The sequence below is a fragment of the Scyliorhinus torazame genome, chromosome 17 (assembly GCF_047496885.1).
Source record: "Scyliorhinus torazame isolate Kashiwa2021f chromosome 17, sScyTor2.1, whole genome shotgun sequence".
Taxonomy (NCBI): Eukaryota; Metazoa; Chordata; class Chondrichthyes; order Carcharhiniformes; family Scyliorhinidae; genus Scyliorhinus; species Scyliorhinus torazame.
In genome coordinates this window covers 98357664-98372656 of record NC_092723.1, presented here as the reverse complement: position 1 = coordinate 98372656, position 14993 = coordinate 98357664, and the positions used below count along the sequence as shown (strand labels likewise).

General features: G+C 45.5%; 1 protein-coding gene across 8 annotated transcripts in view; it reads right to left on the bottom strand.

Moving 5' to 3' along the window:
- The window catches only part of LOC140394014 (inactive rhomboid protein 1-like), a 561145-nt gene that overhangs the window by 235331 nt on the left and 310821 nt on the right, over positions 1-14993 (bottom strand). For all 8 annotated transcript variants that reach the window (XM_072480776.1, XM_072480778.1, XM_072480779.1 and 5 more), the window contains one exon: positions 10294-10428. In XM_072480776.1, coding sequence (XP_072336877.1) covers positions 10294-10410 — 117 coding nt within the window. In that variant the 5' untranslated portion in view covers positions 10411-10428. The remainder of the gene's footprint in view (positions 1-10293; positions 10429-14993) is intronic.

Here is a 14993-nt window from a genome sequence, read left to right as displayed (position 1 = left end):
CGCCGTGGTTGGCCCGGCGCCGGTCGGGGGCCGCTCGACGGGCTGGCCCGCCGATTCTCGGCCCGGGATGGGCCGTGCGGCCGTTGTGAAAACGCTGAGTCCCGCCGGCGCCATCCACACCTGCTCTCAGCCGGCAGGAACTCGGCTTTGAAGTGTTGGGGGGCCGCCGGTGGGGGGGGCGGGGGGGAAAAGAGTCCGGTCCCAGGGGGGGCCTCCGATGTGGCCTGGCCCACGATCGGGGCCCACTGATTGGTGGGCCGTCCTCTCTGGCTGGGGCCCTCGTTTCTTCCGCGCCGGCCCCTGTAGTCCTGCGCCATGTTGCGTCGGGGCCGGCATGTTGAAGGAAGGCACAGCGCATGCGCGCGTTGGCGTGGTGCCACTGCGCATGTGCGCATTGATGCCAGTGCCACTGCGCATGCGCTGATCCCGCGGCGTTCAGTTCGCTCCGGGATCAGCTGCTCGAGTGGCGTGAACCGCTGCAGTGCCATGCTGGCCCCTTTTGCGGGCAAGAATTAGTCGTGGGGTCGGCCCGTTCACGTCGTCGTAAATGACGCCGTTTATGCCGGTGTGAACACTCTGCTGGCTGATTAGAGAATCCCGCCCTATCCCCAATCCCATGAACTTGGTTCAGCAGTCTTTTATCAAACGTTTTTAAAAATCTAAATGTACTATAACTACTGGCATGCCTTATTTACCCTGCTAGTTACGCACTCAAGAAATTCTAAAGCTAAGTTAACTGAATTTTTGAGAAGGTAACAAGGAGGGTCGATGACGGTAGCACATTTGAAACAGTCTACATGGATGTTTAGCAATACATTTGCCAAGGTCCCATGCAGCAGATTGATCAGAAAAAGTACATGGAATCTGAGGGAAGTGTCAAGTTGGATATAAAATTGGCTCAGTGGCAGTAAGGCAGTAACGATGGATGTTTTTCAGAGGACTTTTTCATGATCTATGAATATGCATCAATGCTTCAGACTATATCCTGGTCAATAAGGCAGCCATTCCTACCAGGAGATCTTCTGTCACGATTATACATCATTATACATTCACCATAGCTCATCAGCAACCGTTCTGTGACGCCCCTCATCCTAGGTTGAACCTCCTTTCTGCTATCCTCCACTTTGCCCTCTCGGAGAGATCTTTGTAGTTTTCCAACTCTGATCAAATGGCTGTAATACTGACATTTTTAAAATGGACGGCACTTTTTTGTTCTTGCAATTTCAAGCACCTTTTCATTTGTCATATGGTGCGCATGTGTGTGTGTGTGTGTGTTTTTATGTGTGTGTGTGTGTGTTTTTATGTGTGTGTGTGTGTGTTTTTGTGTGTGTGTGTGTGTTTAGCATAAGTCTTAGCAGCCACATTTCTTCTGCGACTATTTTCAGAACTACTTTACTTATTGCCCAGGTTTCTGAGGTAGTCAGTAACGTGGACAGAATGGAGCATTTTCTGAGTTCCTCCATGGACTCTGGCCATGGCATTACCTCTGGAAAACGCTTCATGGGCAAACAGTGATAGACTAGATATTTCTAATGGGGCGGCACGGTGGCACACTAGTTAGCAATGCTGCATTACAGCGCCAGGGACCCGGGTTCAATTCCGGCCTCGGGTGACTGTCTGTGTGGAGTTTGCACATTCTCCCCGTGTCTTGGTGGGTTTCCTCCGGGAGCTCCTGTGTCCTCCCACAGTCCAAAGATATGCAGATTAGGTTGATTGATCATGATAAATTGCCCCTTAGCATCCAAAAGGTTAGCTGGGGTTAGGGCCTAGGCTGGGTGCTCTTTCAGAGGTTTGGTGCAAACTTGATGGGCTGAATGGACTCCTTCTGCACTGGAGGGATTCTATGGATTCTATTCTATGTGCAGGTAAGGTGGATTGGCCATGCAAAATTATCCCTTAGTGTCCAGGGATGAGCAGGTTAAGTGTGGTCACATGGTTCAGGAACAGGGTGGGAGTTTGGTTAGAATACTCTTTCAGAGGGTCGGAGCAGACCCAATGGGCTGAATGGGCCTCCTCTGCACTGTCGGGATTCTATTCATTGGTAGGTTCAGTACAAAGATCTGAATGCCATTAGAAACACAGCTAACTCCTCAAAGGTGTCAGAGATTTCATATAATTCATCTATTAATTGGAAAGACGGACTCTAGGACCTCATCCTCAAACAGATCACTAAATGCTGTAACACCCTCTTCCTCATCCTTCTTCATCATCACTTCCTCGGGGAAGGGTAAGCTCAGGCTCAGCAGGTCTTCCTGCGGATGGCCACTGTCTAGTGCAACGTTTCTGTACAGCACCTCTGGCCTAGCTTAATAAAGAACGGAGACATTCCCAACTTCAATCTCTGCCCGGGGTCGAGTGGATGGTGTCCCTGAAAGGAAGGAACTCATTGATTGAATAAACCTCCTCAGCTGCTGTAGATGTAGTTTCCACTGGTTCAAAATAAAAAGTTGAAGATTATTCCACGAACAACAATGGATTGTTCAAGTGCTGGTCATCACCTGTTTTTTCCAGAATACCAAGAAGTCCACCCACATTTCTACTCCATAAGAATGTGCATTGATTGTGGACAGAGAATCAATGATCTCCCTCCCCTTGTAATGAAGAGGAGCAATTTTGCTGCTTTTTATTGGAACGTTTGTGCCATCTCGACCTTGCAATTTGATGCCTGTTGGATGAAGAATTCTTGTCGGAAGTCAGTCAAGAACGTCTGCGAACATGTTGACACCAGCTCCAGTATCAATTTTAAAAAGGTGACATTTGCACTGTATCAGACCAATACTCTTGATTAAACTCCCCTAGGAACTCTCATTTCATTTTGTCGTGATTTACAATTTCTTGGTTGGGAGTGTGTTTCATAAATATTTTCTAGTCTTCCACCTCAATAAAAGTTGTTTGATTTACAGAAATGCAAGGGTCCAGTCTTCCCACACTGGAAGCATTCCTCCACCTCCTGCTGGGCAATCCTGGCTTCCATGTTGATTCTCTGTTCTGCAATACAAGCATCACTAAATGGCTGTGGAGATTCCATTTGTTTTGCTCAGTTTAGCAGGCTTTCATGTGGGGGGACCGCTACCCATGAGTCTATCCAGTCAATGGAGTCATGTGAAACCGCAGAAATGTGCATAATTATTGCTTGGTTTCTTTAGAGTTCGCCTTGCCTCATGTGTTGAGCCACTTGATCTGAAGTGAGGTTCCTTGATGGACAAAAGTATGTGTCAAAGACTTTGAGAGCAGTGTCAAAGTCTGCAGTGGATGCCTCCACCTACTGCCACAGGAGAATGTTGCCTGCTGCAGGACCCACAGCATAAAGAAAAAACCCAGATTTGGTGGCTCTGCTCCTTAGTTGTGAAGACCCAACACTACTCGATCTAAGAAGGGCTCCTTCACAGTGGCCATCACTGGCATCTCTATAGATTCTCAAAACAAGTGGGGTAGGAGGGGCAGCTCATTGGACACAAACATCATTTTCTCACTCCTGTTTGCCTCCTCCTTCCGTGCAGTTGCAAGTAAGCTTTTTTTCTGATGTATCAGTGGTTTTCAGGTATAGATTATGAAATAATATGTATCAAAAGTGAGTGGTGTTATCTTCAAAAGACAGACAAGCAAACGGAGAGAAAAACATTACATCCAATTTGTTGCTCTACCATTCTTTGCACACAGTAAGAAGTCTGACAACACCAGGTTAAAGTCCAACAGGTTTGTTTGGAGTGACGATCACTCACCTGATGAAGGAGCTGTGCTCTGAAAGCTAGTGACTCCAAACAAACCTGTTGGACTTTAACCTGGTGTTTTAAGACTTCTTACTGTGCTCACCCCAGTCCAACGCCGGCATCTCCACATCATTCTTTGCACAGCACTGAATATAAATCTTTTGGTTAAACTTTTGATAGAAATACAAACAGTGCAGTCACATTGCACAATGTTTTAAAATAAGAGGAAATAAAACTCCAATAGGGCAAAATGAACCGGCAGCCAATCAACCAGCCAGTCAACGTGAGCCAGCAATCAATCAGCCAGCCGGTGACCATGAACCGGCAGCCAATCAGCCGGCCAGTCACCGTGAGCCGGCAGCCAATCAGCTGGCTAATCATTCATAAATGTTTACAGCACAGGAGGCCATTTGGCCCATTGTTTCTATGCTGGTCAACAAAATATTGAGAGTTTCTGACTGAACCACCTTTTCAGGCAGTCAGTCCCAGACTCGCACCGCCCTCTGGGTTAAAGGTTTCTCCTCCACTTCTCTCTTAACCTTCTACCTCTTAGCTTAAACCTATGCGCCTGGTTCACTGTTGACCAGTCCATTGATATCCTCCTGCAGTATATGGCTATCCTCCTCACTATTTACCACACTACCAATTTTTGTGTCACCCCAAATGTCTTGATTATACTCCCTCCAAATCATTAATATACACCACAAATAGAGAGCGACCCAACACTGAGCTCTTGCGAAATCTCACTGGAAATGGACTTCCAGTCACAGGAACATCTTTCCCCCATCACCCTCTGCTTCCTGCCTCTCAGCCAATTTTGAATCCAATGTACCACTTTGCCTTGGATCCCATGGCCCCTTATGTTCTTGACCAGTCTGCCATGAGGGTCCTCATCAAAACCTTTGCTGAAGTCCATTTAGGCCACATCAAATGCATTACCCTCATCAACACTCCTGGTTACCTCCAGAATCCACAGCATCTTGCTTCTATACTAAACTGGGTGTGGTCGGAGAGAGGTTGGCGAGTGAGGGAGTGGTGAGTGAGGAAAGATTATTCTGAATAAGCCAGCACAACCCTACAACACCTGTGTTACTGTCATCAATCAGTAGGCATCTGCTCCCCCATTGTAATTAAAACCAAACCAGTTCTGACAAGACTTAAACATGACTAAAAACATTTCCAATTTTCTTAATTTTGGAAAGCTGTGCAATATAAGCAGATGGATATAAAGAGAGCAAGAGCCTTATTACGTACAACTGTCTAATCCATTATATATAAACACATTAATACATGTTTACAGCACAGGAGGCCATTTGGCCCATTGTTTCTATGCTGGTCAACAAAATATTGAGAGTTTCTGACTGAACCACCTTTTCAGGCAGTCAGTCCCAGACTCGCACCGCCCTCTGGGTTAAAGGTTTCTCCTCCACTTCTCTCTTAACCTTCTACCTCTTAGCTTAGTCTTTCCTTTAATCACACAATGTTAATGTACTCTCAGACATTGTTTATGAAATGCTCTGCAAGCAAAATTGTTGCGTGAGGCCTATACACAGCCTCGGCCTTCAATATACAGGATATTGAGAGTAATTTTCACAAAATTGACCAGCTCATTTTCAACAAACATCACAATGGATGGACATAACACAATAACAGCTCAAATCCTCCACAAAGATAGTGATGCTATAAATAACTTTGTTTCATTCTAATTCTCATCTCTGTTGCTTTTCATTCAACTATTTATGTTTAATTGCCTATTATAATTCCACAACTGCATCAAATTCCCTATTGGAGTTCTGAATGCTGCCCCTAAGAAGGATGCCAGGGCTAAAGAAAAAGTGTAGCTACGAGGAGAGATTCAGTAGGTTGGGGTTATTTTCATAGAACATAAGAGTGCAGAAGGAGACAATTTGGCCCATCGAGTCTGCACCGACCCACGTAAGCCCTCACTTCCACCCTATCCCCGTAACCCAATAACCCCTCCTAACCATTTTAGACAGTAAGGGCAATTTAGCATGGCCAATCCACCTAACCTGCACGTCTTTGGACTGTGGGAGGAAACCGGAGCACCCGGAGGAAACCCACGCAGACACAGGAAGAACGTGCAGACTCTGCACAGTGATCCAGCGAGGAATCGACCCTGGGACCCTGGCGCTGTGAAGCCACAGTGCTATCCACTTCTGCTACCGTGCTGTCCACTTTCCTTGGAACAAAAAAGGCTGAGGGATACAGAATTGAGGGGATGTGATAAGAGTGAACAGGATAAAATGTTTCCCTTGGTGGAGAATTTGAGAACCCGGACATATATTCAAGGTGGAGAGGGGACATGAGGAAGGCCTCTTTTACGCAGAGGGTAGTGGGAGTCTGGAATTCGCTGCCAGAGTTGGTGGTGGAGACAGAGACTCTAAACTCTTTTAAAAGGTACCTGGATCTGCACCTTAAGTGCTGTAAGCTACAGAGCTATGGACCGGGTGCAGGAAGGCGGGGTTAGAAAGGGCACCTGGGTGTCCTCAGGCTAGCCATGGACAAGATAGGCCAAATGTCCTCCTTTTGGGTTGTGCCTTTTCTATAGTTCTACGATCTGTGTTGTAAGTATGAAGGGAGGAGCGTTGCTCTCCTATGAGAAATCAAGGCCAGCCACTACCATCTTGAGTAATTGGATAAATGACCTGTATCACTTAACGTGGATTTGGAAACCTTGCTTGGATCCATAGCCATAAAAAAAACAGGTGTTCAGGATAAGGTCATTGTTTTTCAGGGAAAGCTATCCCATAAACTAGTTACCTTATACACGTCTTGGACAGGAAATCAATCTAATACTAAAAAGCAGAACAAAAATCCGCACAGCAAATTTTATGCTTTTGAATGGGGCACAATGTTTTGTATTTTTTAAAATATAAAATGGATAATCCAAAAACAGATTCTAATTTAACATTTTATGATAAATTGATTCATTGGCAGTCACTTTCCCTTAGTGCCACCTTTTTTCTACTGCAGTACCACGGTCGCTGCAGTGAAATATTTAACCTGACAGTTACGGGACATTACATTGTGCAGATGGTGCTGACAGATTGCAAGATATCCTACATGGGGTGGCACAGTGGCTAGCACTGTTACCTCACAGCGCAGGGACATGGGTTCAATTCCAGTCTTGGGTGGCTGTCTGTGTGGGGTTTGCACGTTCCCCCCCGTGTCTGCGTGGGTTTCCTCTGGGAGCTCCGGTTTCCTCTCAAAGTCCAAAAATGTGCAGATTAGGTGAATTGGCCATGATAAATTGCCACTCAGTGTCCAAAGGTTAGGTGGGGTCACCGAGATAGGGTGGGGGAGTCAGCTTAGGAGTCTTGCAGAGGATAGGTGAAGAATCACGAACCGAATGGCCCGCTTCTGCACCATAGGAAATCTATGGTTCTATGTCAAATAACTATAAACTATTCAATTCTTCTGTTCCTTTGCCAGACATCTATAAACTGGAGATTCACCATTAAAATTACTCCCCTGTTTAAAGGGAACTATTACAATGGGAGAAATTGGGGGGGGGGGGGGATTCCTCTTTTAGAAACACCTTATGATCTCTGACATGTTCCGTAAAGAGGATACATTTTTTCCTACCGAGTTCCAGAGCTTTTTTGAAGGCCTGTCATTTTAAATCTGCTAAAAGGATGCATGCTGCTGCCTTGTTATCATAGGTGGAACTCTCTGCAGAGGCTGAATTAACATCCTTTATGATTCTGATCCTGTAACTTCACGATTGGCAGGCCTAGAAAGAATAGTTGCTTTTGCATCTACAATAGGAGGAATTTACTAAGAAAGCAGCTGCCTCGGTGCATCCCTTCTAAGTGGCCAAAAAGGATGAGTGTACCATCAGCAATTTAGTTTTTTTATTTGTTCATGGGACGTGGGCATCGCGTGGGCAATACATGCCAGCATGTATTGCACTTCCCTAATTGCCCTTGAGGGGGAAGTTAAGAATCAACCACACTGCTGTGGGTCTGGAGTCATATATAGGCCAGACCAGGTAAGGATGGCAGATTTCCTTCCCTAAAGGACATTAGTGAACCAGATGGATTTTTATGACAATCAACAATGGTTTCATGGTCATCATTAGACTTCTAATTCCAGATTTTTATTGAATTCAAATTTCACCATCTGCAGTGGCGGGATTTGAACCTGTGTCCCAGAGCAGTACTCTGGTCTCTGGTTAACTAGTCCAGTGACAATACCACTATGCCACCGCCTTCCCAATTGATTGGGAATGTACTCTGACTATTGTTCTCCATGGTGTGCACTGGAGCGTCTGCTTGTTAGCATGTATATGGGTGACTTGGATGAAGGAATAGACAGTTGCTCATAAATTAGAAGGCACAGTAAGTTACATGGATAGGTGTAGGATGTCTGAAAGAGACATAAAACAGATTAAGTGGATAAAACTGCGACAAGGTGGAATTCAGTGCAAGTCCAAGATAGACAAATCAGATATTTGAAATGGCGAGACATTAGGAACTGTGGAAGAAAGAAGAAATTTGAAAATGAAAGAAAATGATTTGGGTGTCCATTTCCACAATACGCCAATACCCAGATACAGAAAATAATGGAAAAAGCTAAAGGAGTCCTTTACGAAAGGTAGCAAGGATAATCCTTTAAACTATAGGCCAGTGAGCCTCACCTCGGTAATCGGTAAATTATTGGCGAGAATTCTCAGGGTGTTGCACGGGGATCTGTGCTGGGGGCCTCTGCTGTTTCTAGTATACGTAAATGATTTGGAAGAAAATGACACCAAGGTTGGTGGAGTGGCAAATAATGTTGAGGATTGTCAGAGGATACAGCAGGACATAGATAGGTTTGGAGACTTGGGCAGAGAAATGGCAAATGGAGTTTAATCTGGACAAATGTGAGGTAATACATTTTGGTAGGTCTAACGTAGAGGGGAAATATACCGTAAATGGCAAAACTACCACACTACCAGAAGGATGTGGAGGCTTTGGAGAGAGCGCAGAGGAGGTTTACCAGGATGTTGCCTGGTCTGGAGGGTGTTAGCTATGTGGAGAGGCTGAATAGACTCAGACTGTTTTCATTAGAAAGGCGGAGGTTGAGGGGTTTCCTCCGGGTGCTCCGGTTTCCTCCCACTGTCTAAAGATGTGCAGGTTAGGTGGATTGGCCATGCTAAATTGCGTCTTAGTATCCAAAAAGTTAGGTGGGGTTACTGGGATAGGATGGAGGTGCGGGATTGGGGAGGGTGCTCATTCCAAGGGCCGGTGCAGACTCGATGGGCCAAATAGCCTCCTTCTGCACTGTAAATTCTATGGTTCTATGATCTTCACAATCATGTATTCTCTCCCCCTTAAACATTGTGTGTGCTGGGTCAATTAAAATGTTCAAGTGTGATGGGATTTTTTTTAATAGGTAAAGTCATCCAGGGAAATTGATGGACATTGGCAGTTGAGCTAGATCCACCATAAATAAACAGAATAGCATAACAGACTAAAAGGGTGGAATGACCGAACAGTGACATCTCTGAAAAACAATGGGACCAAGCTTTGGGATCATGTTCCTAAACTATACTGGGATAGAAAGAACTTTACATTTTACCTCGAATAATATCCACCTTTAAGCTTCTCCACTTATTGAAACATATGGGGCGATTCACTGGACCGCGCCGCGCAAAACGCGATTGTGCCAATCTGGCCGCTTCCGTGAATCGCGGGAGGGCGTCGGACCGGTGTCGTGGGAAAATTTGGTGACCCAGGCGATTCTCTGAAACGGCGCGGGAGCAGAGAATCACGCCCGTGGTGTGGGAAAGGATAAATGATATAAATTGTACCAGTCTTGAGCTACTAAGCTAATAGCAGGAGTTGGAGAAAGTAATTGGATTTCTTCCTTTCTCATATAGTCCAATGCTCCCTGACAGCCAACAGAATGACACAAATCATTAAACACACAATGCCTTTCATTAAGCTCCCAGCATGCCCATTTGTCACCAATAACTTAATTTAAAGGTACATCATCCCATAATATCTCTCACGAAAAAGATGAGGGGAGATTTTATGCTCGTTAAGAATGCTGCATGGGATATCTTTGTAACAGCATTTCTCAAGATTATATGACCTAGAACTTATAGAAACAGGACATTTATGCCAAGTATCCCATGCCAGTGTTTATGCTTTATATTAGGCCCTTTAACCCAAATGATAACCTTGTATTCCTTTCTCCTGCATGTATTTATCTGGCTTTCCCATAAATACATCTCTCACATTTGCCTTAATTATTCCACATGGCAGCAAGTTACACAAAGTTTATAGAAACAAGGAACTGTCTATAGTTTATCTGACAGAGGTTTTGCTACGTTTAATGCAACTTCCCTGCTTTTGAATTCTGTCCCTCTGAAAAATAAACCCCAATACCTTGTTTGTATTTTCTTTGGCCTTGGTAACCACTGAAAGATTTGGGGAAATGAATCCCTAAATCTCTTTCGATCTTCTAGACCACTTAAGAGTCTAGAATCTATCTTCCAACATATACAGGGTCTCATTTTTCCAACCAACCAATCTACAGAGATGGAGGTAGGTTAAACAATTCTTCTTTTTCTTACCAGATTGGAGCTGGATTCCTCCATCGGGGGCTGGTTGGCAGGGATTTCCAACTTGAGCCAGGGTGGTTTCTTCCTTTGCAAGCTGCTTGTACTATCGCGACGTTCGTCAGACATCATGTAGTTTAAGGTTGAAATCTGTTGGAGAAAAGGAAACATCCTTTTGGTCATTTTGTGGCATCACAGGTTCTGCAGGTAAATTTATCCATCACAGGCAAATACACGAGGGCTGAAGGTTTCACCTGTGAACAAGAATTCAAAATTAAAAACTATTTTTCCTGTTGATGCATCCGATCGGTTACCTCTCGCTGTCTCCGTTGCTTTATCCAGCCCAGCAGGTAAAACTTAATCTCAAGTTCTCCCCATGCTCTCACCCTGAATTTGCATATCTTTCTCGTTTCCCTCCCATTTCTCCCTATGTTCTATCCAAGCAAATCTTGCCCATGAGACCAGATTCCCACTAAACCGCTGATCAAACCACCCTTTCTGTCTCCCACATTAGCTGCTAATGTTCCATCTCCTTAGGTCCTGTCCCAATCTCCAAAACCACTTTCATCAATCCTTCCAAACTACTGCCCCACCTCCATCGTCCTTACGTGTGTTATCAACTCCCAAATCCATGCCCACCTTTGATCCCTCCAATTAGGTTTCTGCCTCTGTCATAGCACCAGTGAGACCCTGATCAAGGTCACAAGTGGCAACCCCAAGTGACTGGCAAATGTAATCTGTCCCACCTTGTCCTTCCCAACCGCTCTTTGTCATTGCTGACCACAACTCCTCCCCAACACCAGACAGCTGGGTGGGCCTGGTCTCACCTGGTTCTGTTCTTATCTATCGAATCACAGCCAAGGAATCCCCTGCAATGGCTTCTCTTCTTTCTGGCACTGTTACCTCTGGCATTCCCTCAAGGACCACCTCCCCCTCTTGGCAACATAAATCCAAAATCACAAATTCATATGCTACATGCATGCTGGTGACATCCAGCTCTCCTCACTTCCACCTTGCCAGACATCCAGCATTGGATGAGCAGAAATTTCTTTAATTAAATAATGGGAAATCTGAAGAGAATTCATTCAGATTCCACGGGTGGGATTCACCCCGCCGGGCCAGAGAATCGCCGGAGGATTCCGCACCTTCCGGGCGGCCCGACACCGGAGTAGTTCACGCCACTCCTCGCCGGAGTGAACTCTCAGCCCACTTCTCATCCCACAAAATCCATCCCTCCTCCTGGTACATCTGTGGCTGAACCAGACTGTTCACAACTGGTCATAAAGGATCCCAAGAGCTTCCAACCATGTCTCAAATTTCATCTTTTTAAAAAAACAATTTAGACTACCCTAGATTTTTTAAGGGGTAATTTAGCGAGGCCAATCCACCTAACCTACACATCTTTGAGTTTGGGGGTGAAACCCACGCAGAAACAGGGAGAATGTGCAAACTCCACACAGACAGTGACCTGGGGCAGGAATCGAACCCGGGTCCTCAGCTCCATAGGCAGCAGTGCTAACCACTGCCACACCGTGCCGCCCTTCCAAATTACATCTCTCAGACCGCCTAGTCACACCTCAACATCGGTGCATTCCATGTCTGCCTCAGTTCATCTGCTGCTGAAACTCTAATCCATGCCTCTATTACCTCTGCACTTCATTCCAAAGCATTTCTAGCCAGCCTCCCATCTTCCACTCTCGCTGGCACCCAATTAGCTCACTCACACCAAATCCAGTTCACCCATTACTCATGTGCTCACTGACATACTGTGACTCTCAGTTAAGTAACACCTCGATTTTAAAATTCTCAACCTCGTTTTCAAATGGCCTTGCCTCTTCTAGCTCCGCAATCTTCTCTAGCCTGACAATACTTGGAAATATCTGTGCTCCTCCAATTCTGGTCCCTTGAACATCCCCAATTTTAATCACTTCAACACTGGCAGCCTTTTTTCAGCTACTAAGACCCATAACTCTGGAAATCCCTCCCTTAAACCTCACCTTGTCTCTCTTTCTGCCTTTAAGACACTTTTGAAAACCTAGCTGTTGATCATAGACTCTAATATCTCTTGTGTACCTCGGTGTCAAATTCTAGGTGAGTAATTCCCCATGAAGAGCCTTGGGCTGTTTTACTATGTTAAAGAGGCTACATAAAAAGTTGTTGTTGCATTGCCAATGAATTAAGGAAATCTTCACCTAAATGAGGGCCTTTCCTCTCCTCTACTGCACTTTCCATTTCAGCATTAACTTATTCTCCATTGCCCAATGAAGGTGTAGATTAATGCAGGAGTACAACTCCACAAGCAACATCTTGCCATTATCTTGTGTAAGAACCTTTAAATTCAAATTTATCAAGCTATATGTCATGAGACCATTGCTCTCCATGCTTGAGAGAGAGGAAGGGAGAAGAGAGTACACAGAGTCAGGATAGTCCTGGAAGACAACTTTGTAGTTTAAGATTTTAGTCTATTGCTGTCAATTAAATTGCCACAAAGTCTGAATGATCCAGTAATTCAAATTAAGTAATCAAATTAGAACTGCACAGGAGATTTATGGTGCTAAATCAATCAAATTATCCAATCATTTGAATTCAGGGACTTGTAGCTAAAAGCAGTCTTACATGTCACATGTCTTCTGCTGTTTGAATAACTAAATTAAATGTAAAAACATGCAGGAAGTGTCATTCTGCACAAGGTATTTCCTGTCATGATATGCAAACATGCAACCAATGAACACTCAGAATAGGACACAACCAATGGGCAGTCAGGACACTCAGAGGTGGCATCACCACAAGGGGGCATGACACAAACACTATAAAAGGGATGAGGCACTCACACCCTGTCTCTTTCCACAGACAGACATCTCGAAAGTTCGACAGGGTTGATCAGCAGCATCACACCCCAGCACGTGGCTTAGAGCAAGCTGGTACAGTTAGACTGAATTACTACAGTTAGATTAGCAGAGAGTCGAACTCATTTGAGAACTGTGTTAATAGTTCAGTAAACACGTTGAACTCATTTCAGAGTCTGGAGTATCCTTTAGTTAAGACTGCATCAAATAGCAGCCTGTGTTATCCGAAGCAGCATAATACAAGACTTCCGACCACAACCTCATGTTTTCTTTCAGCCCACTCACTCCTTCACTCACCCTTAATATTATTATTAAATAAAACCTGTCCTCAAAACTCTTGTATGTGTCCTTTCAAATTGCTACTCTTTTCTCTCCCCTGAACACTCAATTCTTCTGTAGCTACTCAACCACCCCCTAAACATTGTGCCTGTGACCCTCCTCTACCTGTAAGCCTCCCATCCCAATGGTTTTCCCTGTATTCCATTCAGTGTCTTGCACGACTTTGCACTTTCTTCTCTCATTCACCTCCATTGATGGCTGAAAAGTTAAAAGTCCCGGGGCGGGTTTCTCTGTTTCTGAAGTGTTGACACCAATGCAGAATTTGTGAAAGTCAGAAAAACTCTGGCCACACCTGGGCCAATTCCGCTACTATTAAGGAGCTAGTCACCGGTGCCACATGGAACACCATCTATTCCAATGAAAAACGGTGTGGGATTCGCCGGATCAGTGAATGACACCTGCGAAGCTGACAAGCTGCAGCCGCATATACACATTATAATCCCCACACACACTCATTGCGGCCAACAAGATGGCATTGGTTGTGTTGGAGCGTGCCCATACAGCTGATGGGTCGGCTGGGGCCAGAGGGCACCTGAAGGGGGTGCCCTGGGGGGACACCCATATGATCCATGGCCCTAAGGTCACAGTGGGCTGCGAGCAACGTGCGATGCCGCATGGCTGCCTTGCCGGCTGCGACAAAGGTATTCCATGCCTATCCACCTCAACCTCACAGCCCACCTCCTGGCCACCCCCCAACTACTGCCCCCCCAGCCCTGGCAAAAGCCTCCTGTTCAGCAGCACAACTGTCAGTAAACTGTGATGTTGGACACCTTCCATACCCGCTCTCTCTCCCTCGGCAGCCACCACGTCGGTTTCACGATTTTTAAAAGCAGAAATTAACTGCGCCGTCGGGAACCTGGCACATTGGAGGCGGGAAATCGCGGAGGCCCCGGAGAATACCAGGTAGGGAATGCTAATGACATGCAAACGGTGGTTATTGTACTTGCGTTGCGGTACGCATTGGCACCGCTGCCGAGGTGATGAAGGCTTACGATTTGGTATCAAATCGGTTCCTACCGTGATTATGGCGTCGGAACCTATTCTCCACCGAATCGCTTTTTCCGATTTCAACATCGGCCAACGGAGAATCCCGTCCCTCATTTTAGCTCAGGGTCGGTCGAAGCTGCAAACTGCTGAGGCTCATGCCCAGCCCACTGGAATGCCCAGACTCAAATTACATTTCTCTACCTCTTGAGGATGACAGCCATGGAGGTTGGAGCTGGTGGGCAGCATGTGGCATTGGATGGGTGGCAATTTAACAACCAATTTAAAAAAGCATAAAAGACATCAGCTAGGCTTCCCCCCCCCCTCTCCCGAGGACCCCACTGATGGGAAGGGCTGCAAAATTCAGCCCTGTGATTCATGCTTTGCCTTTAATGCCCCCAGGTCATCCCAAAATACTTTATAATGAATACTTGGGCCATATAGCCAATGTTCTAATGAAAGAAAGATGGCAGGCAATGTGTGCACAGCAAGATCCCACAAATAGCCACAAGATAATGAGGAGATAATCTGTGTTGATTGAATAAA